Raw genomic sequence first — 26,493 nt, forward strand, 5'->3', positions numbered from 1 at the left:
CGTCAGGCAGCAAGTCAACAAATACGCAGGTAGATAGGAGTGCAGGTAAAAGGATGAAAGTTTGCCAGGTATGATCACATGACCTGCCACAACTCCCTGTTGAAAACCATCCCTGAGGACAGAGTGAGGAAGGATGAAGGAGAAACAGATAGAAAATCATGGCCTGATAACATCAAGGACTGGACACATCACAACACAGAAACCTTCCTACATATGGTAGAAAACAGGGACCAGTGGCAACCCTAAAAGTCGTCGTGTGAATTTGTGTACCTATGTGCGTTATGTTTAACTCTGTGTGCACGCATGCGTGTGTGTGTATATGTGTGCGCGCATATTCTAAACAAAGTTGATTTAGTAGGTTGCTTTTGTTTCTTATCTTCAACATGAAATGCTTCGGTATAATAATAATAATAATAATAATAATAATAAGTGAAATAAATCAACTGCATTTTATGATCAGTACCATTACTATCGATTGCTGATGACTTTTACCGATTATTTATGATTATTTGTTTACCTTTCACATTCTATTCAATATAACACGCCAGACAAATTACTTTTCGATTACCATATATTGTCCATATATAAATATATGCATGCACACACACACACACACACACACACACACACACAGAAGATTATAAAAACACATGGAAATGACAATGAAATCCTATTATTCCTTTATATTTATATAACATGTAAATGCGATATAGAATAATTATGTATACATATATATACAAACATATGTATATGACAGAAATACAATGTATAGGGTGTATGTATGTGTGTACTGTTTTGGAATGGTGAATCTCAAAGCTGTAAAAGCTATAAATGACCTTTTCTACTGTAGGCACAAGGCCTGAAATTTGGGGGGGGGGGGTAGTCGATAATACTGACCCAGCCCCACTCCCCAGTGTTCAACTGGTACTTAATTTATTGATCCTGATGAAAGGCAAAGTTGGCCTTGGTGGAAGTTGAACACAGAACATCAAGGCAGACAAAATGCCGTAAACATTTCACCTGTCGTGCTTATGATTCTGCCAGCTTACCACCTTAGAAAAATCTATAAATAATAGTGTGTAAATATTGGGTTAAAGAAATCCTTTGGATACAAAAAGTTGATGGCTGTCCGTGGGACTCAAGCCACATTGTGCATGTGACACACATACATGCATCTAATATGAAAACAATGCATATAATAACGTACGTATTATTTACAGAGAAACATAATAATTACGGAGATGTACTTGCATAGCAAGTGACCTGATCTGAGATCGTCTGCTGGAACGAAAACAATTGCAGCGTGAAAGGTGTTTATAAGCCATTTAAAATAACACACAAAAACCAGTTAGAGTCACTTCAACATTTAAATTTAATTTGTCAAAATATTTTCGTCGCTTTGAGACCGCAACCTGTTCACTGACAAAATTCTCAAAGCACGAAAATATTTTGACAAATTAAATTTAAATGTTGAAGTGAATCTAACCGTTTTTGTGTGTTATTTTAAATGGCTTATAAACACCTTCCACACTGCAACATAATAATTGATATATAAAAAAGAGATTCGGGAATGTGTCTTCTTTATCTTTGAGCCTCTTTCGTCCTAGTTTCTTCTTGGTGAACAATCCATCGCCCTTCCTTCTGTATATTATGTATGGATGCTCTCATCATTCAAATATACGAACATTACAGCTGTGTACTTCAGATGCTATTTCAGAAATGCTTAATTTAGTACTATAAGATATAGAAAAAATAAGGGCTTGTAGTCATAGAGCAGTACAGGACCTCTTCTCTGGCTCACAGAAATCTAGAACACTATGCAGTAATACTGTACCCAGGCAGTTTTCTTTACTTTTCTAAGCAGTTTTCTTTAATTTCTTAAGCAGTTTTCTTTAATTTCTTAAGCAGTTTTCTTTAATTTCCTAAGCAGTTTTCCGTACTTTTCTAAGTATTAAAAGCAGTTTTCTTTACTTTTCATCTAATAAACATTATACCATAGATATGGTACGATATGATATATTCTAAGAATTTTAGGTGGATTAATTAATATCAAACACACCCTGATTTGGAAGGGTATTAATTTGAATCTGTTAAATTCAATTTAGTTCTTTGCTTATAATTCACGAATTTGGGACACTTCCAGTCTCAAGCTTGCCGGATAATTGGTCTGGTAGCGTACTACGAAAATAGGGGATTGTAAACATGGAATAATGGGATTTCACTTCCAGTGCAATTTACTTTCACTTTTTCTAGAAGACTAAACTGAATGTTGATGTGAGGGAAATGATGGTGCAAGGACTGTTGGAATGTTTTTGATTATAGCTCTGCTTGATTAGGGCAACACATCTAGGATTATATTGACCAAGGTAGGGGAAAATTCGAGTTAACTTGGTAGCTATTTCTTGCAGGCTGAGCGTCTATGTAGAAACTCTGTAGTTGAAGCATGTGCGCAGATAGTGGAGTAATGTAATGATTGGCTTTTTATCGTCAAATGTTTTTAAATGTCATTTATATACGTGTGTGTATTTATGGTTAGGTATGTGTGTGTGAGTATGTGGTATGTATGTGTACAAGTATGTGTGTATACATGTATGTATATATGTGAGCATGTAATGTACTGGAAGCTATAAACACAGATTTAAACAGTTTTACAAGTGTTTGAAGGAGAGAGAGAAGGACAACTTGACCTTCAATTGTCAGCAAATACGAGACGGAGGTGGCATTATTAAAACATGGTGACATTGGAAGGCAAATATTACGACAGAGTTGACCTTAATTGACACCCAACTACTGTTAAACATTGTTAAATAACAGTGGACTGTTTTCTAAATGATTCATACATTGAATTAACCAACAAAATTATAAGAATGTGATAGGTGAGGACAGGTATTTATTCAAATCTAAACTGCTATCAGATCAGCTCTTTTTATAAAAAGATTTTGCCAAATTATGTGAACTCAAAATGCAATGGAGTTTCTGGTTACAGATAAGTTATTATTATCATTATTTCAAATTCTGCTAAGGTCGACTTTGCCCTTCGTTCTTTCAGGATTGATAAATTAAGTACCAGTGAAACACTGGGGTCGATGTAAATTCCAGGCCTTGTGCCTACAGTAGAAAGGATTATTATTATTATTGTTGTTGTTGTTGTTATTATTATTATTAAGGTGACAAGCTGGCAGAACCGTTAGCATGCCAAGCAAAATGCTGAGTGGTATTTTGTCCGTGTGAACGTCTGAGTTCAAATTCTGCTAAGGTCGACATTGCCTTTCATCCTTTCAAGGTCGATAAAATAAACACCAGTGAAACACTGGGGTCGATGTAATTGATTTAATCCCCTCCCCCAAAAATGTTCAGCCCTTGTGCCTTTAGTAGAAAGGATTAGCACACCGAGCAAAATGTTTAGTAGCATTTCGTCCATCTTTACGTTCTGAGTTCAAATTCAGCCAAGGTCGACTTTGCCTTTCATCCCAAAATTTCAGGCCTTGTGCCTACAGTAGAAAGGATTATTATTATTATTAAGGCGGCGAACTGGCAGAACCGTCAGAACGCTGGACTAAATGCACAGGGGTATCTCTTCTGGCCTTACATTCTAAGCATCTCCTCAGGGTTGATGAAAGTATGCACCAGTTCAGCAATGGGGTTGATGAAATCAACTATTCCTCTTCCCCAAAATTTCAAACCTTGTGCGTTTACTAAAAAGGATCTTATTGAAGCGACGAGGTGGCGCAATTGTTTAAGCGTCGGACAATAAGCTCAGCGTCATTTCCTCCAGTTTTATGTTCTAAGTTCAAATTCCGCCGAGGTCGACTTCACCTTTTATCCTTTTGAGATCAATAAAATAAGTACCAGTCAAAGACTAGGGTCGGTGTAATTGCCTTAGTCCTCCCCACAAAATTCCTGGCCTTGTGCCAAAATAAGAATTATTATTATTATTATTATCTTCTTTCGATCGTGTTTCCACTTCTTACCGAGTGTTTTCCCAGCACCCAGGGCAAAGAAACTCGCTGTATACATTGGTCGGACATTAAAATAAACACACCAGGTTGTTGAAAAAGTTAAGAAAGGCAGAAGAAAGGAAATAAAGAAAATGAGCAAAGAACATAAGGGGCGGGGTGAAAGAAAATTTACAGAGGGCAATGCTTTTCTCAATACGTGCGACGTGCCAGTTAAGACAAGTTTTTGCACCTCTTGTATGGATGGTAATCCAGGGATCATCCTAAAATAATTTTCAGTTCCCTTTTTGACCATTTTTTGATCATGTTTTTTTTTTAAATGTAGAACAAATATGTCTTACGAAACAAAAAGAGAAACTACAAGAGAACACCAAATTGCTTGTCCTATGGTTAATATGGAAGCGTGTTCCCCAGAAGAGTGCCGGCCTGGAGTTGAAAAGTGATCCACCGACACGTAATCTTCACTGAATACGAATCTGGACGGCCACTTGAACGGAAACTGCCCCAACTCAAGCCCACCAAACTCACTGCCGCACCCACCACTGAAAGAAAAATTTAAGAGGATCAAATGAACCCAAGAAGAGTATGAAGAAGCATTATACACTTATTATTATTATTATTATTATTGAGTAAGAGAGCAGTGCATGCCATCAAGGTGACACTGGGGTGAAATATACGAAGCCTATTATACCCATCATGACTACCCGTCTGATAAGGGTACACCAGACACATGCATCACAACCATATGTGCGCAACATGGTGATCTCATACCAAGATAAACAGCGCATGCCCTCACAGGTGGGACCCAGTTTAAATTCTCTTCAGGTCGAGTAGCCCATCCTGCTCAAAAGGTCCCTGAATAAGGTTTGTTTAAGGATGTTGAGCAAAACACCCACGTTTCCAAAGGTAAATTATTCAAACCCCAAAGAATTCCTCTCAACACATGGCTATGATGCTCCCCCACTACTTCTGTTCGTGATCAGAGATGCACATATCGTCAGCCACCAAGGGATATACTCAACTGGTTATGGTCAAACAACTGACAAGCAAATCTGTGGTATTAAGAATATTTGCTGTAGCCCATCTTTTATACCAAGACAAAACAATGTACATGATAATACTTCCACTCAATTAAGATCAGAAGCCATGAGAGCTATATTATTATTATTATTATTATTATTATCATTATTATTATTAAGGTGGGGAGCTGGCAGAATTGCTAGCATGTGGACAGAACGTTTAGCTACATTTCTTCTGGGTTTTATGTACTGAATTCAAATGCAACAGCACAGCATTACACCCAATCAGGCATTCTGCTCGCTGAACTACACCTGGCAACTAGACTACATGATCAAGCGATTTTCTTTCATCTATTTATATAAAAGGATTAAAAAACGCAAACTTGGAAATTAACCCCCTGCAGATTCCTAGGCTTTTAATTCACCGCTTTCACCCCGGGGTCTTAATAGATCACTTTGGGAAGCCCTGTTCTAGATAAACTGTATCAGTTGAGTGCGATTTTGTGAGCAAATTTTAGCACAGCTAATTCTTGGCAAATTTTAGCATGGCTATTTCTATTTTGTGACGTCGTAGGAAAGATATTCAGAGCAACATAGTTAAGTGGTCTCTAAGGTAACTTTGTACGGAGCACAAACGAATTATGTATTCTATAATACAAGTATAAAGCTCGACCAGACGATGACTAATATAAATCCATTGGATATGTTTTGACAAGTTTCTCTCTTGAATGTGACTGAATAAGCAAACTTTGTTCTGAAGCAGTAAGAGGCAGATGTTAAAAACGAATTACACAAAGCTTTGAAATGAAAACTATTTGTCTTTATAGCTTGTTTTATCACGTCTAAGGGCAGTGCAGCCCGAAATACCGATAGATTACAAATGAATGTCAAATAATAATAATAATATAAATTCCTGCATTGTTAAACGGTTTCTTCATTTTACATCAAGGCATAATAAAGTTAAATGCAAAATTACCTTATTTGTAAGTGCTTTATTTATTTAATCATTACGTTACGGAAATGTACACAAATCAGCAAGGGTTGCCAAGCGGTGTGTGTGTGGTCCGGGGCGGGGGGGGGGGGGGCAACCACCGCAAAGACGCCTGCCCAACGGGCTTCCTCAGTTTCCGTCTACCAAATTTACATACAAGGGCATCGGTCGGTCAGAGGTGTTAATAATACAAGACACTTGCCCCCAAGTACCGAGCAGTGGGACTGAACTCAAAACTACATGGTTGCAAAGCGAACTCTTTAATCGTACATCCATTTCTACGCCTAGTGTGTGTGTGTGTGTGTGTGTGTGCGCGCGCGCACACTATGAGAGAAGTACCTACAGTCATTGTTTCTTTTCTTTTCTTTTTACTACACCCTCTGTTTCTACACATTAAAATATGTTAACATGTAATTTATTGTTTGATATATTTGTAACAGGAAACATTAAACGCTACAACCTCGAAAACTTGTCGGCAACCTTTCTTAAGAATTCACACACACACACACACACACACACACACACACACACGTGAACTGATACATTAGGCAAAATATAAACTGTGACTAAGATGGGTACAATACACACACTTTTAAACAAAATAGAAACAATATATATATATATATATCTATATAAAAATGAGAATGTGTGTCTGTCTGCCTGTGCGTGTGCGAATACCTAAAACTCGAGAACTACGCAACCAATTTCATTCAAATTTTACACATGCCTTACTTAGGATTCCAGTTGTGTTTTAGTCAAAAAAAATGTTTAACTTCTTGCAGAGTTCGAGCCCACGACAACATAATATCTCCTCCACTATTTAAGTATTACGTGTCAAAAGTGAAACAAAAACACTCATGTCAAATACTTTCACTTTAAAATGAAACTATTCCACTAACTGAAACAATCACATTTCGATACTGTAATGACAGATACTTTCAGAGAGAGAGATGTATATGTATACATATACATGTATATGTACACGTATATGTATAGATATATATATAGATATAGATCTATATGCATACATGTATATGTATACATATGTGTAGATGTATATATATAGATGTACATGTAATATGTACACATATATACATATATATACATGCATACAGGTATCTATACATATATACACCCATCACACACATACACATGCACACAAACACACACATTAGTCATTTGTTTTCTTATCGAAAACTACGTCAAAAGTACTGAATGGATCTTTAGGAAATTTGGAAATTATATTCTATGCATAACGGCCATAACTCCCATGAAAATTCATATATTTTTGATGTTGATGAAATTTTAACCCGAACATAACAGATGAGCATTATTTGTAATCCAACGGTACAACAGTGTAAGACTACCCTTTCAGATATACTTTCATTGTGATTTCTGCAATGTGGTGCATAAATTGTCAAGTAAATGAGACGCATCTTTGCCTCCACTGATTCACTTGCAAAGTGTTGAGTAAAATTATTTCGTTGCAGACCTCCTTTGGGTCTTTTTATTATCACTGCGACACACATAGTCCCCAGTTGGTAACATTGATTTCAAGGCCCTCCTAGATGAGAGACTGGCATTCCACTTAATGTCTATGTTCCATGCTGGCATGGATTGGAGAGTTATTAATGTAGAAATATGGTATCGTAGCTACTAACAGTTGAGGGCTGCGTAGTCTAGACAGCGTTTTTAGATTTCATTATTCCCTTTAACCCGGGCAAAGCCGGGTATTTCTGCTAGTATATATATATATATATATATATATATATATATATATATATATATATATATATATATATATATAGGTCAGAAGTGCAATTTGGATACAATTATGCATACGTACACTCATATCCTCTACATCATCGTTTTAATGCCGATTTTTTCCTTTCTATCCTTGCAACGGTGAGACGGAATTCGTTGAGGCAAGTTTTTTTACGTCCGAACGCCCTTCCTGTTCACACTCGCCTGTTTCCAAGCAAAGGTAATATTTCCCTGTGCCTGGATATATTTTTACAGAAGACTGGAAACGAAGGACATTTCTTTTACGACAGACAATAAGGCTCGTTTACAAGTACGGCGCCATGTCGAGACAAGGGGACGGATAAACACACATCTTGGGTATAACATAAAATTGCATTCGCTGGTGAGGCTCCAGTGCGGGAGTTTTTTTTTTTACCATTACACTCAGGTTCGCTCTGTCCCGAAACGGTAGTATCTAACAGGGCCCAGTCTATGAGATAGCTTTCTCAGGGGTAGAGGAGACTCCCGTTATTTTTGTCAAAGCCGTGGGGAAAGCAACTCTTCTATGAGGAAGAAACTTTGGCATAAAACTTTGACAGTCAAAATAGCACCAGCCATCTTGCGATGCTTGTCACTGGAATCTCCTATGGCGACCGAGAGTAGTGGCAAAAGTGTTAGTACAAGGTTTTGTCACTTAAATCCAATGACGTACAAGATGTCTCACTATCATTTCATTTCTTGAAACGTTTTGGCGATGTATACGTGGCATTCAGAAAAGAAGCAGTGATGTGTAAATAGACAAACTTGTTATCAGTTCAAATATGCTAGGGCAGGAGTCAGGGGACTTTTTTTTTTTTTAACCAATTACCTTAAAATATGTGGAGGCGCAATGGCCCAGTGGTTAGGGCAGCGGACTCGCGGTCATAGGATCGCGGTTTCGATTCCCAGACCGAGCGTTGTGAGTGTTTATTGAGCGAAAACACCTAAAGCTCCACGAGGCTCCGGCAGGGGATGGTGGCGAACCCTGCTGTACTCTTTCACCACAACTTTCTCTCACTCTTATTTCCTGTTTCTGCTGTGCCTGTAATTCAAAGGGTCAGCCTTGTCACACTCTGAGTAACGCTGAATCTCTCAGAGAACTACGTTAAGGGTAAACATGTCTGTGGAGTGCTCAGCCACTTGCACGTTAATTTCACGAGCAGGCTGTTAGGTTGGTCGAATGAACTGGAACCCTCACCGTCGTAAGCGACGGAGTGCCAACAACATTGATCAGATGCAGTGTTGGCAGAAGAAAAATTTCTGTTGTAACAAGGAACACATTTTTTTATGTTATTTTACTTATGCCTAATAACTCCTCATTACCCCTAAAAATTTCATTTTTACCTCACTTGGGGTAATTTACCCCGCTTTGCTGACCCCTGTGCTAGGAGTATTTTCGAACTCGTAAGAAAACCATTCACTGTATTTAGTCACGGAGAAAATTTCTCGCTGTAGGCAAATAAGTGTAAACACACCAAATCAGTTCGAAGCACCTTCTTAGCCAAATTGATGGCTACATGCATTTCGGAGTGGTTATCTCCTCTTCAGTATTAGATACCGGAAAGGAGAACGCCACGAATAGAGAATAACACATATAATCTCTCTTATTATATTCCGCGACAGTATATTCATCCAACACTTAGGATAACCACAGTGGCGATCGATAGCCAAATCTAGGGGAAGCGTTTGTTAGCCGGCCTCGCCTGCAGACGGGTTAATTTCTAATTAAACCCATTAGATTTCAATTGGACTATTTATTATTGCTACCGTGAGCTGGCGCGCCAATTGTCGTATAAATCGGATAGTTCGTAAATCGACGACGGCCTGTATGTATGTATGTATATATATAGAAGAATTTACGAAAAAAAACAACAACAGACGAGGACAGGTGATGTAAACAACAAAAGGATATATTAGTTTAACGCTCGGGAATACAGAAAGTCTTTAACGTTTCGAGCTACGCTCTTCAACAGAAAGAATACGGAGAAAAACAAGGAGAAAAAAATTTGAATGGTTTGGTCAGCGATCTATCATGTGTGTGTATATATATGTGTGTGTGTGTGTGTGTGTGTGTGTGTAACATGCAATTTTAAAAATCAAAACCTACAGTTGATGGTGTATATAAACATATGTACCCTATTCCAGCTGTCTCATAAAAAAAGGAAAGATTTATATTAAAAGTCGAATGTTATTTGTATTCTTACAGGAAACATCCCTCACACTCATACACACACAATGAACAAAAACCAAACAAAAACAACTGAGCAACATTACAAAGAGCATCTGTTGAATGTCTTGAAATATTAACAGATCAATTAAACCCGTAACCTGACATTTAATTCTATGGGTCAGTCCCACTTTCATGCTTGTTTTATGGACTCTTCTATCACAAAGGCTCTCCTCCTTCCCCCCATTCTTCTATGAACAACAGTTGATCTCCTTACAAAAATGGCGCCCTTGCGGGCGTCAATAATCGATAGGTTCCCCGCCCCCACCTCACCATACGTATACATACACATTAATAAACGTCCATATACGCACTGGTACGGTCATCTAATCCACACTGACAGAACACCTTACACACACGCACACAAACAAAAAATATCCAATGTCCTAACATACTCATCTTGTGACAGCATTGCCCGAATCAATACGAAATTTCATAACAATATGGCCTAATCGATCAGATCAATAAGCAAAAACTTTCTCCAGCCGCATCCATCTATCTTTATAAAGGTGGGCTGCATAGACCCCCAAACTGAAATACCCCACTTGGCTGGGAACCAGTGTCGCAGTGATAATGACGTCATACCTGCTGTTGGTGACTCATTTAATCCCATTCCATGAGAGCACATTGGTCAGTGTTATGTTTCCCTCGGATGACTCGTAGAGATAACACAACGAGTTGTACAATTTAATTATTACATTTATTATTCAATTACATACAAAGAACGCACTCACCCAATGTTCGTTATGAATAAACAAAAGTCATGTCCGCCATATATATCTCAATGACATTTTACTACCACAGTCACACAAGACAACAACAATGAAACAATGAACTCAGACGAACCACAATGACACACGGAACGTCAGACGAATTACATATCTAACAGTCCCTATAACAGTCAGCCTATGAACTTTTCAGCCGATCTTCGTGGTTCATTTCAGCTTGCATTTGGTTTTTATGTCCTTCGTTTTTAGGTAATTGTTTTGTCTATTTACACCTGTCGCGTGAGACGGACGTAAAAACTGCAAACATTTTATCTTAAAAGGATTGCAAAGAATTAGCCGGGAGAATGGAGTGGAATTCTTTCATAGAAGTTAACAATTACCTTAATTTCTTGCACTTTTCCTTCTCTATTGGAGGTCATGACTGATAGTTATTTCGAAAATCCGCCGATCAGAGTTGTGAGACGAGTGTAATAAGAATAATTTACTACTGCTCTCATCCTTTCTTTCACTTTGTCTGCCTTTCTCACACACACTTACACACACCTGTCCACATACACCTAAGTCTCTCAGCACGAAGTCGACATTAGCTCAATTCCACGCGCCTCTATCAAGAGCCACCTCTCATTATTAACATTATTATTATTATTATTATTATTACTGCCATTATTCATCATCTTGGTTTTATGAGTAACATAAAGCAGTCATTGTCGATCAACAAAATTGCAGACGTTAAATAAAACAAACACATAAAAATTTGTTAGAGACGTTGTTAAATGTTAATTACTTACCCATCTGCATCTTGATAATTAACGTTGAATTTTGCTTTCGAGTTGATAAGTTCTGCAAAACAAGGAAATAAAATACGGTTAAGATGATTTAGGATGATTTAGTGGTTATATTTATATTCTAAATCAAATATGCTATAGCAATATTATTATATACGTACAACTAATAATGTAACAAGCTGATGAGAGAGTGACTATGTGGTCGCTCGAACAGCTAGAAATAGTAACAAAATCACTCTCGTAACCACTTTACAGCTTTTGATTTTTTTTTAATCATTTTTTTTTTTTTTTAGAAAACATTCTGGATAATGTGGTTCTCATCCGGGGCCCATACGGCCCTTGGTGGAGTCCATATCTGCAATAAGTTTGGGCGATCTTTCAGTACGAGTTCCTAAATATCGGCCTTTTCCGTAAAAAGTGTCTTCGGCGATCTTTATCAATGATCGGCTTTTTCCGTAACATCCGCACGATCTTCACTATGGTGTTAGGATTATAGTTTTAGTGTCGGTGTTAGGGTTAGGGACGGAATTCCCTAACGCAAACCGTAAAACCCAAACCCTAACCGTAAACCTAACCCTAACTGTAAACTCTTCAAAATAAATGGCGCTCTCTGTATGTCTTTCGCTGTTATGACGTACTTTCCCTGTTTCTCTCCAACACTTTTTACGGAAAAGGCCGATGATTAGGAACTCGTACCGAAATATTGCCTAAGTTTGTTATACTTCAACAATTTAAAAAATATTTTCACATTTTTCTTTTTTAGATTAAAATTGTTAATAATATTTAATTACAAAAATATAAATATGATTTTTTTTTTTAAACATCGAACGGCTAGGAGAGGCCGTTCGAGTAAAATGGGAAATCAACGGAGTCCATAGGTAAAAAAAAAAAAAAATTGGTTGAGAAACATTAATTTAGGTGGTCTTTCTTCATTCGTTGAGAAAAGGTAACAATAGAGATAAAAGACAGTTGGAATTTATATAGAAACGCATAAACGAAAGCAACAACGGAGATGTACTTGCATATCTGAGATCGTTATGTGCTGAAACTTAACTAAAGCCATTGCAGAAACACAAAAACCGTTGGTTTCACTTAAATATTTATTTGTAATATAATGTCAACATTTCCGTCGTCCGAAACTGTGACCTGTTGACTTACAAAGCATTTGCTTCTGTGAACAGGTCGCAGTTATGAGCGACAAACATTTTGGCATCATGTGACAAATATATTTTGAGTATTTCTGTGTTTTTGAATGGCTAAAGTAGGTCTTCCACGCTGCAAAAACTAACAACGTGCAAAAGTATGCAAAAAAAAAAAAAATCTTATCAAATAATATCTCCCAAATGGAGTAAGACACCACCCAAGGGCAAACCAAGGAACTCTCAAAGATCCGGAGCCGTCCAACTCACCAGGAATACTATGGCAAGTGATTCTTTCTCCTTCGTACTTTTCATCCTACAAGCACCAGCTTAGAGTAGGCCCACTCACACGGACCATTCTCCCCCATATTCACCCATCTTCCAATAAATTTTAGTGTGTGAGTGTGGGATGCATATCTCTTTCAACCTTCCTTTACAAAAGGAATTTTAAAAAGCCGGAGAGGCCTTAGCCAAAGAGGAAAAGTGTCTGTTATAACCCTTTCTACGACAGGCACAAGACCTGAAATTTTGGAGGGAGGGATAGTCGATTATATCGGCTCCAAAAGGATGAAAGGCAAAGTTGACCTCGGTGGAATTTGAACTCAGAACAGGAGACAGACGAAATACCGTTAAGCATTTTGCTAGCTCTCTGCCTTAAAGTCTGTTATAAGAATCCTTTCTATTATAGATACAAGGCCTTTTTTTTTTTTTGCAGTGGTGGGGGATGGGGCTAGTCAATTATATTGACCCCCAGTGCTCGATTGGCCCTTATTTTATTAACCCCGAAAGGATGAAAGGCAAAGTTGACCTCGGTGGAATTTGAACTCAGAACGTAGCGACGGGCGAAATACCGTTTTGCATTTCGTCCAGCTGGCCGCCTTTCTGTCAATAATAATAAAAATAATAATAATAATAATAATAATAATCCTTTCTACTATAGGCACAAGGCCTGAAATTGTGGAGGAGGGGACTAGTCGATTACATCAACCTCAGTGTTTCACAGGTACTTAAATTAATCGACCCCGAAACGATGAAAGGCAAAGTCGACTCCGGCGGCGTTTGAACTCAGAACGTAGACGGACGAAATGCTGCCAAGCATTTTGCCCGGTGTGCAAACGATTGTACCAGATCGCAGCTTTTCTGTCAATAATCATAATGCAAATAGTATGGGGTGATCGTGGGTGGAATTCTCTGACTACATGACTTTTTTGATCATGGCCTAAAACAAAGCCGTATCAAATCAGCAGATGTGACTTCACATACAATTAGCAGACCAGCTGTCTTTACACCTCCTCTGACTACTATCACCACCCCCATCACCAGAGAACGCCTACACGTCATTTTTGCTTTATGCCAGCTTACAATTCACCTCCACTCAATAATAATAATAATAATAATGTTCCAAATTTTGCCACAAGGGCAACAGTGTTCAACTGGTACTTTATCGACCCCAAAAGGATAAAAGGCAAAGTCGACCTCGGTGGAATTTGAACTCAGAACGTAGCGACGGGCGATATACCGCTAAGCATTTCGTCCAGCGTGCTAACGATTCTGCCAGCTTTTCGCCTTAATAATAATAATAATAATAATAATAATAATAATAATAATAATAATAATAATGGTTCCAAATTTTGCCTCAAGGGAAACAGTTTTGGGGGGGAGGGGATGTGTCGATTACATCGACCTCAGTGTTCAACTGGTACTTTATCGACCCCAAAAGAATGAAAGGCAAAGTCGACCTCGGCGGAATTTGAACTCAGAACGTAGCGATGGGCGATATACCGATTTCTTTATTACCCATAAAGATTTTTTAAGACATCACAAAACATATAAAGACAGTACAAAACGCAAACATAAAATCGGGGTAATTAAAATAAAATGATAATATGCAAGAATGAAAAAAATGAGGCGCAATATCCACTCGATCCCCGAAGTCGGGTGGTTACATTTATCCAGTTTTTCACTTTACGTTCAACGGTTTTTTAACTCAAAAAATTCAAACACTCGCGTTACCTTTCTTCCATTAATCATTGTTACGTCCGTCCTTAACAACTGCAAATAATCAGTTCTAGGGGGTGGTGTCTCCACCAACCATATCTGTTTCGTTATTATATTTTCACCAAGTTCTTTTATGCACTCGAAGCATCTTTCCTCACGTATCAAAATGCATTTTTCAGCACATTTCTCTGGCATTTTCACTCTTATTATTTCTCCCAACCTCTCGACTTTTCTCTCCATCTGCTCGCAATTCTCGTTCTTTATCAAAACCCCCTTGTATTTCACATCTTTATCCGTTCTCTCCTCCTCTTCTTGTACATTATTAGTTTCTGGCTTTTTTTTTTATCTCTTTTTTGTTTTCTGTTAACTTATTTTTCCTTCGCTTTTTAGCGTTAGTAGCTCCATTTTCGTTCTCCTTTGTTTTCTCTGTTTCACACTTCTGTCTCTCTTTTATTTCCTCAGTGTGGTCTACAATTCTTTCCTCCTCTGTTTGTGCTTTCTCTTGCTGTGGCTGTGTGAACTCATATAGGGGGCATTTGGTCTTCATATGACCTCTCTCCCCGCATATGTAACAATTTGGTTTTCTTCCCTCGACTACGACATTGGACGTTTAGGGGCTCTGGGGTTCGACGAGAACCAACTCGCCAACCTGTTTCGTAAGACCTTCAAGCCAGAGTACTTGGATAATTTCCAAAAATCTCTGACTTGGCAGAGTTACAGGAATGCTCTACCTGTTCGCGAAAAGTTATCCAGGCACGGTTTAGCAGTGCCACCGACATGTCCAAGATGCGAGCAGGACAGTGAAACTGTCCAGCACGCTCTCGTACATTGTCGGAAGCTCTCCGGCTTGATGATTTACGTGGAACACGTGTTGTCGCATCTGGGACGAGTACAGCTGTCGGCTGAGTCTATGATAAAGATGATACCGCCAACTGGACTATCAAAGGAAGGTGAGGCTTGTTTTCTCTGTACGGTAGCAGTATTGAAAGAGTGTATATGGAGGACAAGAATGGAAGGCATCGTGACAGGGTCCTACATATCCGGCCCTGGATTGCTGTTCTACTTCAGATATCACCTGAAGAGCAAGATAGGGCTGGAAAAGAGAACCCTGTCAGAGAAAGTATATGAACGAAGATGGAAGGAAGTAGTGAAAAAGGTGGGTGTAAGTCACCCAAACTAATCATTGAGAAAATAAAAGGCAAACTGCTGGGCCTTATAGGCTGCCGGGTTGAAAAACCCAATCTCCCCTTCTTTTTATAGACATACATGTGTGTAGGTGTATGTATGGGTGTGTGTGTGTGTGTGTGTGTGTGTGTGTATGTATGTATGTATGTATATATGTGTATATATATATATATTTATATAGATGTGTGTGGGTATGCATGCATATGTATGTCTGAATATTCAAAGTCATCGTTTTTTAAATTTTATAAAAACATCGTAAAAAATTTTAAAAAAGAACTCATACATTTTGTACATCTGTTTGTATTTGTCTTTGTATCATCTATGTAAATTAGATCCATAGTGATCATAATAAAAATTTTACGACATTGAACGTTTTCTCGTCCTCCACTTCTATCTGGTAGGGAATTATTTCTATGTCCTCGAATGTGGCAAAAAGCCACATTTCGAGTCCAAATCCCCACCATTTGCGCACTTTTGTTTTCGCCACTGGTCCCAATTCCGGATCCTCCTTGGTTGCAGCCAGCACTGTTGCAACCAACCACTCTGGTTTAATTTCTGGTGTAACTCTGGGAATTCGTATTTTCACACTTCTTCTTCCTCTATAACTCGGTAGTAATGCTATTTTCTCACTCCTTAATATGTTGGTTGCATCTTCTATAGTGGCGAACCTCACCTCAACCGTACCGAACCTTCTTCCTCTGTTGATGTACGTGACTTCATTGACAACTCATTCCAACACTATTTTCGGTGGGATCCTACCCACTCTAATCCACGTTGGACGTCTACCCAACTTATTGGGAAAGAGCATCCAATTTCCATTGGCTAGTGTTTTATTGGCGTATTTTTTTGCTGCCTCCTCCGATACAAATGTTATTTCTACAGACGCGTATGTCTTGCCTCTTGTAAAAAAAACAACACATCTTTTTGCAATTCCTTCAAACACTCCTCCACCTCCTCCTTCGTTGCACTCTCTATTCTTTTATTTTTCCTTGAAAAGGATTTATATTCCACTATTCCAATTTCCATTTTCGTCTTTTCCTCCTCTGATGGGGTCAACTTTACGTTTGGCCCCTCCTTCTTTATCATTTCTTTATATTTTTCAATTTTCTCAGCCATGTCTTCATTCCAATGTATTTCACATTGCTTCAGCAGGCCTGGGATGACGGAAGCTCGACTCCCCGTCACTGCTGCATACGTCTTCATTTTCTCCATCTCAGCAACGCCCACCAAAAAATAGTGGCGTTATACTAAAAAAATCGCAGCGAGTAATAACACGTCCGACCAGTAAACTCACGGAGCCGTTATACCGCTAAGCAGTTCGACCGGCATGCCAACGATTCTGCCAGCTTACCGCCTTAATAATAATAATAATAATAATAATAATAATAATAAACAGCTGTGTGGTTAAGACGGTCGCTTCACAACCACGTGGTTTCGGGTTCAGTTCCATTGTGCGGCAGCTTTGTCAAATGTTTTCTACTACAGTACCGTGTCGACCAAAACCTTGTGAATGGATTTGGTTGACGGAAACTGTGCACAAGTCTGTCACCTGTGGGTTTGTGTGTGTGTGTGTGTGCATGCGCGCGCTCATCTGTTTGTCCTTCTCCCACCGCTTGACAACCTGTGTTGGTTTGTTTATGTCCCCGTAAATTAGTGGTTCGGCAAAAGTGGCCGATAGAACTAAGAGCCAGACTTTAAAAATATATATATATTAAGCACTGGGGGACGGCTTGCTCGACTAAAACCACCAGTATGGCTGTAGTCCAGTGATTGAAACAAGTAAAAGATAACGAAATATTTAACAATAATAAGTGAATGGTTAACATATTTACAACGTGGGTCACATAGTTACGCTGTCCCATTTTATACGGGCAAACGTAAAATACGCTGTCCCATTTTATACGGGCAAACGTAAAAGTCTTAAGCATTCTTCGTTCCTAACATTCTGTACAATGGGTCATCAACTGAAGAGTGTATTTATCAGTTATTCTTTTACTTGTTTCAGTCATTTGACTGTGGCCATGCTGGAGCACTGCCTTCAGTCGAGCAAATCGACCCCAGGGCTTATTCTTTGTAAGCCTAGTACTTATTCTATCGGTCTCTTTTGCCGAACCGCTACGTTACGGGAACGTAAATATACCAGCATCGGTTGTCAAGCGATGGGCGGCGGGGGCAAATACAGACATAAACACACACATATATATAATATATACGACGGGCTTCTTTCAGTTTCCGTCTACCCTACCAAATCCACTCACAAGGCTTCGGTCGGCCCGAGGCTATAGTAGAAGACACTTGCCTAAGGTGCCACGCAATGGGACTGAACCCAGAACCATGTGGTTGGGAAGCAAGCTACTTACTACACAGCTACTCCTGCGCCTGCTATATATTTATAATTCATCAATTTTTGTTGTGTCTAGGGAGAGTCATCATGCCAATATATTAGCTTGATGATTCTCCTTACACACAATAAAATTTGCTTCAACACACGAATTCACATAAAGAATCTTACAAACCACTTACCAATTTTTAATGACTCGATATATTGTATGAAGTCTCTAGGTCACCATTCCCTCACCATATATATAAATTCTTTCTGTGACGGTGAAACTCGAAACAGACAAGGCTATAAATAATAGCGGGTAAATACTGGTTTAAAAACCCTCTGGATAGAGAAACGGTCAAAATCTACCCGTGGTTCAATGGTACAACGTCTATCATGCTAACAACAGATGTTAGTTCATATCCCACGAGTAACTTTCGACTTTTTTCTATTCATTTATCCATTGGGGTTTTAGACCGATATTTATTTACAGTATATTATTTTCAGTTTTAATTTGCTTCAAGATTTACCTTTCATAAAACGAACTATTTCACGTTCTCGAAGTCTCTAAATTTTCGTGACGTCAACAACGTGTGTGTGTGTGTGTGTGTGTGTGTGTGTGTGCGTGCGCGCGCGCGCATCCTCACAACCTTTTTCTTACACGTTTCTGACAAATGTATGGGCCCAAGTGACAAATAGATTATTACTATTTCTTTATAAGCACACATTACATATTTAACAGGAGAGACTATTCTCGTAAATTGAAAAAGAAACGAACATGAAATATATGGAAACGTACTCCGTTCACGCAAAAACTTGAATAGTTTGCACATATAATTTGTATGCAAACGCACAGACAGACACAATTTGCATGCAGACACACATACTCCAGTATTGGCAATTTGTATATAGACATAAGAGAGATAGGGAGACATTCAATTGCACGCTCGCACGCACACGCCATTTAAAAGTTACGAAGCCTCCCCCCCCCCCTCAACTCATTCTGCCATTGCTGCCATTTTCAGAATTCCACTCCCTCGACATTTGAAGAATAAAAATAAAGAAGCTTTTGAAGTGAAGGAATAAATAGATAAATATCACAAGACATGAATGTTGGTAAGACAAAACGGTAAGGAGTTGGTCGGTCGGTGGGTCGATAGAATCGGAGAAGGGGCTGGATTTTATTTCGTAAGCAGACGACAACATAACAGGATTTCTCTTCTTATCTGTCGGCAAACATTTGCATTTGTGTTAAATGTTAAGTTTTGAAGGAGAGAGAGAGAGAGAGTGTGTGTGTGTATTTTCGGTGACGGAGTAGGGGAGGAACAGTAAGATTGATGAGGATAATATAACATCTTCACTTTCTCTCTGGTGAATTACCTTTGCACTCATATTGACTCATTTGCCGACATATGCATTTATTAATATTATTAACATATGAAAGTTCCCGAGGGTGATGGAGTAGCAGAAATGATAAGGTTGTGCCTTGTGGTATTATGTTTCGTCCGTTTATTATCCCGGGTCCAAAAGCTTTTCATCCACCCGGAGCTGATAAAAATAAGTATCAGTCAAATCCGGAAACAAGGACGGCGATTTCAACTGAATATACTTCCCTCACACATACGTAACAGACATTTGTGTAACCTTACAGTGATTAGATAGAATCAAATAAATAACTAGAGGAACAAATAATTCCACTGAGCAGTAGTGGGGACAAGCTCTTGATCACTAAACACAAAGATAAGATTAGGTAAGAGTCAGACCGCCCTAGAGGAAATGCCAAAAAAAGGGGGGGGGGAATTATTTTATATGTTCGCTTAAATAAATCCTCACATAACTGACTGTTGGCACTCCGTCGCTTACGACGACGAGGGTTCCAGTTGATCCGATCAACGGAACAGCCTGCTCGTGAAATTAACGTGCAAGTGGCTGAGCACTCCACAGACACGTGTACCCTTAACGTAGTTCTCGGGGATATTCAGCGTGACACAGACTGTGACAAGGCTGGCTCCTTTGAGTTACATGTACAACAGAAACAGAAAGTAAGAGTGAGAGAAAGTTGTGGTGGAAGAGTACAACAGGGTTCGCCACCATCCCCTGCCGGAGCCTCGTGGAGCTTTAGATGTTTTCGCTCAATAAACACTCACAACGCCCGGTCTGGGAATCGAAACCGCGATTCTATGACAGCGAGTTTGCTGCCTTAATCACTGGGCTATTGCGCCTCCACACATAACTGACTAGTGATTGCATGAAGACTAGCTCACGTTCGCGAGGAGGAAAAAACAACGCGTCTATTTCTGCTTGTACACAAACTCTTCTGATAGAATTCTAGGGGGTATTTTTTCTACTCTAGGCACATGGCCCGAAATTTTGGGGGAGGGGGCCAGTCAATTAAATTAACCCCAGTACGCAACTGGTAGTTAATTTATCGACCCTGAAAGGATGAAAGACAAAGTCGACCTCGTCGAAATTCGCGAACTCAGAACATAAAGACAGGCGAAATACCGCTAAGCATTTCGCCCGGCTGTGCTAACGATTCTGCCAGCTCACCAACTTAGAACTCTAGGTTCTTAACAAGCTTATGGCTACGTAAGAAACTGTTAAATTGAGTTATTGTGAAGCCCAAGGCAAGGCGTTCTTTCTTCTCAGCGAGTCGAGCTCAAATGATACGGGTAAAAAGATTGCGGTAACCGCAATTTGAACGCTGTTTTCGCAGCCCATTTGATTTAGCCAATCTCCAGGAGGAATCACAGAGCGGAAGAAACGGTCCCAGTATTTGACGGGTACTTTATTTATTGACTCCGAAGTGATAAAAGACAAAGTCAATCACGGCGGGAAATATTTACAGTAAAAGATTCGGTGATCCACGTCATGAGCTTGATGGTTCACCGTATGATGCAATAACCAATGGCATTTAGATTATCACATGCAGGCCGTTCATCCAAATGAATCCCTGCATCTTCTTCATATTCTTGCTCAATGTCACACGGTTCCACATAAAAGTATCGACTGAGACAAAAGACCATCAATTAATTCTATGTCCACGGTTCTGCACAGATCAGATCATTTCGCAGCGTAGACCATGGATACTGCGGTATACCGTACGCTAAAGCAGCGATTTTACTAATTTGCCATCTTATATTTACCGTATACGAAAGCATAGAAGACACATATATTAGATGCCCTCCAATTTCAGCAATGCATATTCAAGAAAAAAGGATTGAGCCCAACTTTACATATAAGACTCTGGGTCATTTTTTCTGGGACATTTTTTTAAAGTTCCTGGCTTTGGGTAAAAGAAAATACAGGAAGATCAGTTAATTATTTTATTCAGCATATTTCCCTTCCAGAATCACACTTTTTGTAGCTATCCTTCAGTTTTCCTAAGCCCTGTAAAAGAACTCGGACGATTGGGCCTCCAACCAGACCTTTCGCTACACCCTTAAAGCCAGGCACTTTTCAACACCTCCTCGTAAACCGTCAAATACAGTATATTATATTATATTAGATGATATTATATTATATATGAAGTTATGGGATGCAGTGGAGGTTGTACATTCACTTGTGCAGGTTGAGCTAGTTTGTAAAACGTCTGAGAAAATAACCAAACTGTTCCCAATAAATACATTTAAAGCAAAAACCTTTCATGGACCCTTAAAACACTACTGTAGATCCCCAAATTACTATTTTGATAGCGTGGACCCTCCTGAGATCATATGGACTCAGGTTAAAAACCACTGGTGCAGGTGGTAGTGGTAGGATGTGTGCGGTGGCTGTGATGTAGTGGTGGTGGTGGTGGTAGTAGTGGTGGTGTATGCAGGTTTGTTTGTCTTTTTTGTTGTTGTTGTTGTTGTTGTTCAAACTGCACAAAACAAATACAATTTGTATATTTGTTCATTTATTTTTTTTCTTTAAAATTTTTTTAATTTTTATTTCATTTCATTCAATCAGAGAAAAATCACAAAAGCCCTCCCTGGCAGGTGAAGGTGACGACGTGAGGGGTGGGGTTGAAAGAGAGTGGGTAGAGTGTGAAAAGCCTACAGGTGCTGACTGTATGGAGTATTTGTTGGTAGATGGGGGGTGGGGAGGTAGATCAATGGGTAGGTAGGTGGGTAGGTGGATGGGTGTTGTGTAAGGATATAAACGTCTCGAAACACTGACTTGTCGAACCGTCTTAGAGAGAATTGCACACGTTTACAAAGTCACAATAAAAAATATATACACCCACTTGTAAACACACATACACCTGCATGTGTGTGTGTGTGTGTGTGTATACATACATGTATATCAACATATGTACAGTTACGTGTGTATATATTAATACACACACACGTACATAGAAATATATACATACATATATATATATGTATATATACACACGTGCATATATATATATATATATATACATACACACGCGCATATACGCGCATATATATATATATATATATATATACATACACACGCGCATATATATATATATATATATATATATATATATATATATATATATACATACACACGCGCATATATATATATATATATATATATATATATATATATATATACACACATATACAGACACTCATATACACACAAGCTCTCTCTCTCTCTCTCCCTCTCACACACGTGTACGTAAGTGCAGAAGTAGCGCGAAAATCTTTAAAACTGGCAGGGTGAACGTAAAGAGAAAGTGTGCAAGACGGTAGGTAAACGCGTGGGGATATATATATATATATATATATATATATATATATATAGTGGAGTGATGGTTGAGAGTGATAGAGTCACGACATAGTTGCCATGGTGATGTTTCAATAGTTGATAATGATTGATTGTTTGGTTCAATCGATATCACACCCTCTTCTACCACCACCACCACCACCACCGCCGCCGCCGCCGCAACCGTAGCCCCACTCGAAACAATGTAAACAGTAAACCAAGATGTTCCTTTCTATTGTTATTTGAACAAAGGCAACTTGCATTCGATCTCACAGTCTTACTATATACGTAAGTAGAACAGGCGGAGGCGACGTGCTTCCTTTAGATATTGCACGACACGGTTAAGGTACGATGCACTGTATTGGCAGCATAGAGACGGATATGTGTTAGAATACAATAGAGATGTGGTGTGTCACAACGACCCTGGTCTTAGGGGTGATGAGGTTCCTTTAAATATGGTGAGACACACTTAAGGCATAGAGTACCGTACAGACGGTATCAATAAGAGACATAGAACAGGTGACAGGAAATGCATCCGGCCATAGAAAACTAGTTTCAATAAGACTCGTCCGATTCATGTTAGCATGGAAAAATGTGAGGACCATGTGTCGTGGCGTCACAGTCTTGAGGTAATGTAGTTAAGTTGTTTTAGAATATGATAAAACACAGTAGAGTTATCGACTACTGTTTTGACAGTGCTCTGTCCTCCTCCTCCTCTTGGCACTCCGTCGGTTTCGACGACGAGGGTTTCAGGCGATTAGATTAACAGAACAGCCTGCTCATGAAATTAACAAGTGGCTGAGCACTCCACAGACACGTGTACTCTTAGCGTAGTTCTTAGAGAGATTCAGCGTGACACAATGTAACAAGGCTGACTCTGAGTTACAAGTACTACTCGTTTTTGCCAGCTGAGTGGACTGGAGCAACGTGAAATAAAGTGTCTCGCACAAGGACACAACACGCCGCCGGGAATCGAACTTTCGACCTTACGATCGCGAGCCAAACACCCTAACCATTCAGCCATGACCATGAGCTTTCACAGTGCTCTTTAGCTCAACAGAGACGGGTGTTAGGTAATAGCATACACATGTCTCTATCCAAACGATACCCAAGTCAAGCCCGCATGTCATAGACACAGACGTGAATGTGTGGTTAAGAACTGTTTCCCAATCATGTGGTCTTAGGTTCAGTCCCATTGCAAGCGTTTTTAACTTAGCCCCGGATCGATCAAAGCCTTGAGAGGATCTTGTAGCCGGAAGCTGAAAGAAGCCGGTCATATATACACACGGACACACACAGAAATACACAAACGGGTGTGTTTCTATCTTTGTGTTATGTTTATCCTCCATCACTGCTTGTCAACCAGTGTCGATTTGCTTACCTCGCCTTAAGTAGCGGTTCTTCAAAAGAAACCGACAGAATAAGTACCAGGTTTTTAAAAGATATTAAATTCTGGGGTCGAGGCGCTTTCCCAGGAAGGCCGCAGTCCAATGACCGAAACAAGTACAGAATGAAAGGTAAGACTTACGACATAACTAAATCGTCCTTAGAATAGTACGTTGGACATCACTAATCGTTAGTAGGGTGTTGCTTAAGACGGGGATAAATGCTATTAAAAAAAACGGCAGTTAGAACAGAAGTAAATACCATTAGGGCAGTGCTAAGTAAATGCCAAGAACAAAGGAAGAAATGCGAATACATTAACAGAATCAATATTAATCTGAAGCTTAAATATAATTAACTGAAACTTAGTAAACAAAATAATACGATTTAAACAAGGGAAAATAAAAAAATATATATAAAAAAGGGAGAAGAAAAGTAGGAAATGTTATCACTCCCATAAAACATACATTAACTGGGTTTATTTACTGTAGCTTGAAGGCAGAGTTATTTTCTAGTAATAGAAAACTGTTCTGCATTTTATATAAATATATAGGTTTACATAAATAATTAGCAGGAAACGTTGGCAGAGGCAGTTCCATGCCGCGTTGTATAACATCGTTATGTCTCTGCATGCCAGGTTTTATGTTGTTTTTGCTTCTTTTTTTCCCCCTCTCTCTAGTTGGGTTTGTGCAGCAATTAGATCAGAAGAGATCGCCAGATACCACATTCAAATCTTCATTCATTTATTTAAAGCAACGGACACTGCCAGTGGTTTTCAGACAGACAGCCCTCTCACAGTGCACAGCGTAGGTGATTCTGAGCGAGTGAACACACACACATACACAATCTGTTGATGTCACCAGAATTCAAAGACTTCGAAAAGATGAAGTAATTCTTTTCAGAAAAGGTGAATCTCGAAGCAAATAAAGCTATAAATAATAGTGTGTAAATGTGTTATGAACCATTTGAAAAGAAAAAAACGTTTAACGCTGCTCGTGGGACACGAACTCACATCTGTAAACACGGGCAACCTTCGACTTTTCTATCAAACTGGTTTTTTAACCCAATATTTACACCTACTATTATAGTTTTATTTGCCTCGGGAGTGACCGCTGCTGGGAAAGAATTATATGTGTGTGTGTGTGTGTGTGTGTGTGAGTGTGTGTGTGAGAGAGAGAGAGAGAGAGAGAGAGAGAAGACGGACAAGCAGTTACATATGGCATCAAAACAAAGATGTTATATAAACATAAATATAATTAAAACGAAAACAGATAGTCTATGGTATTGCTTTACAGCTGTTTCAAAAGTGCAGTGACTGGTTAATGTAATAATGTACATTAGGCAAACAAATATGCGTAATGATACAACCAAACATAGCAGAAAGGCAAAAACTGACATTAACACACAAGTATTATACATAAATCTATAAATCAATTCAACCTGTAAGCGTCACATCTGTGATCCTTTTCATCCGAAGAAACAGCATACGAAGTAAAACTCTAGTTGTCATACATACTATATGAAGGGAGGCACTACATCAGTGGGAAACGGGAGAGGAAGTATGTAAACAAGGAATGGGGTTATACAGCGATGACAAAGGTCTGAAGTAAGCATCAGAATCATATTAGTAAAAGTAGGGAGTGAACAGGAGAAAGACAGATAAAGAAGAAAAATGTGAAATGCATAAAATATGATTCAGACGACATTGCGTAGCTATTCTACACCTTTTCTGATTTACTGATGTATTCTCTCTCTCTCTCTCTCTCACACACACACACACACACACAAACACACACACATATATATATATATATATATATATAGGGAGAATTCACGAAAAAACAACAGACGAAGACAGGTGGTGTAAACAACAAATGGATGCATTAGTATAACGCTCGGGAATAGAGAAAGTCTTTAACGTTTCGAGCCTACGCTCTTCAACAGAAAGAAACAAGGAGAGAAAAAGGGAGAGAAAAAAAGGAGCAAGAGAGAGGAGTTAAGCAGAGAGAGAGAAGGGGTAGATTAAAACAGCTGCTCAACAAGAAAATCCATTGCATAGGTTTCGTAGCCTATGAGGGTTTGAAAAGACAAGAGTTTTGGGGGTCATATTTTATGGAACAAAGATATACGTCCAGAGATTAATAGGACAGAGAGCACAAGATCAGAGCCTACTTATCGACAGTTATTCAGTGATCATCATGAGATGACAGACAAACTGATAGCTTCGCAAGATAATCAGACTAAAAAATCCTGACTAT

The 26,493-nt window shown here is 38.9% G+C and overlaps 1 protein-coding gene across 2 annotated transcripts in view; it reads right to left on the bottom strand.

The window, feature by feature from the left end:
- LOC149135426 (uncharacterized) overlaps positions 1-26,493 on the bottom strand; it is a 108,194-nt gene that overhangs the window by 4,478 nt on the left and 77,223 nt on the right. For both annotated transcript variants that reach the window (XM_089351997.1, XM_089351996.1), the window contains one exon: positions 11,492-11,543. In XM_089351997.1, the coding sequence (XP_089208123.1) occupies positions 11,492-11,543 (52 nt within the window). The remainder of the gene's footprint in view (positions 1-11,491; positions 11,544-26,493) is intronic.

Source organism: Octopus bimaculoides, chromosome 5 (assembly GCF_046866305.1).
Source record: "Octopus bimaculoides isolate indiv1 chromosome 5, ASM4686630v1, whole genome shotgun sequence".
NCBI classification, from domain to species: Eukaryota; Metazoa; Mollusca; class Cephalopoda; order Octopoda; family Octopodidae; genus Octopus; species Octopus bimaculoides.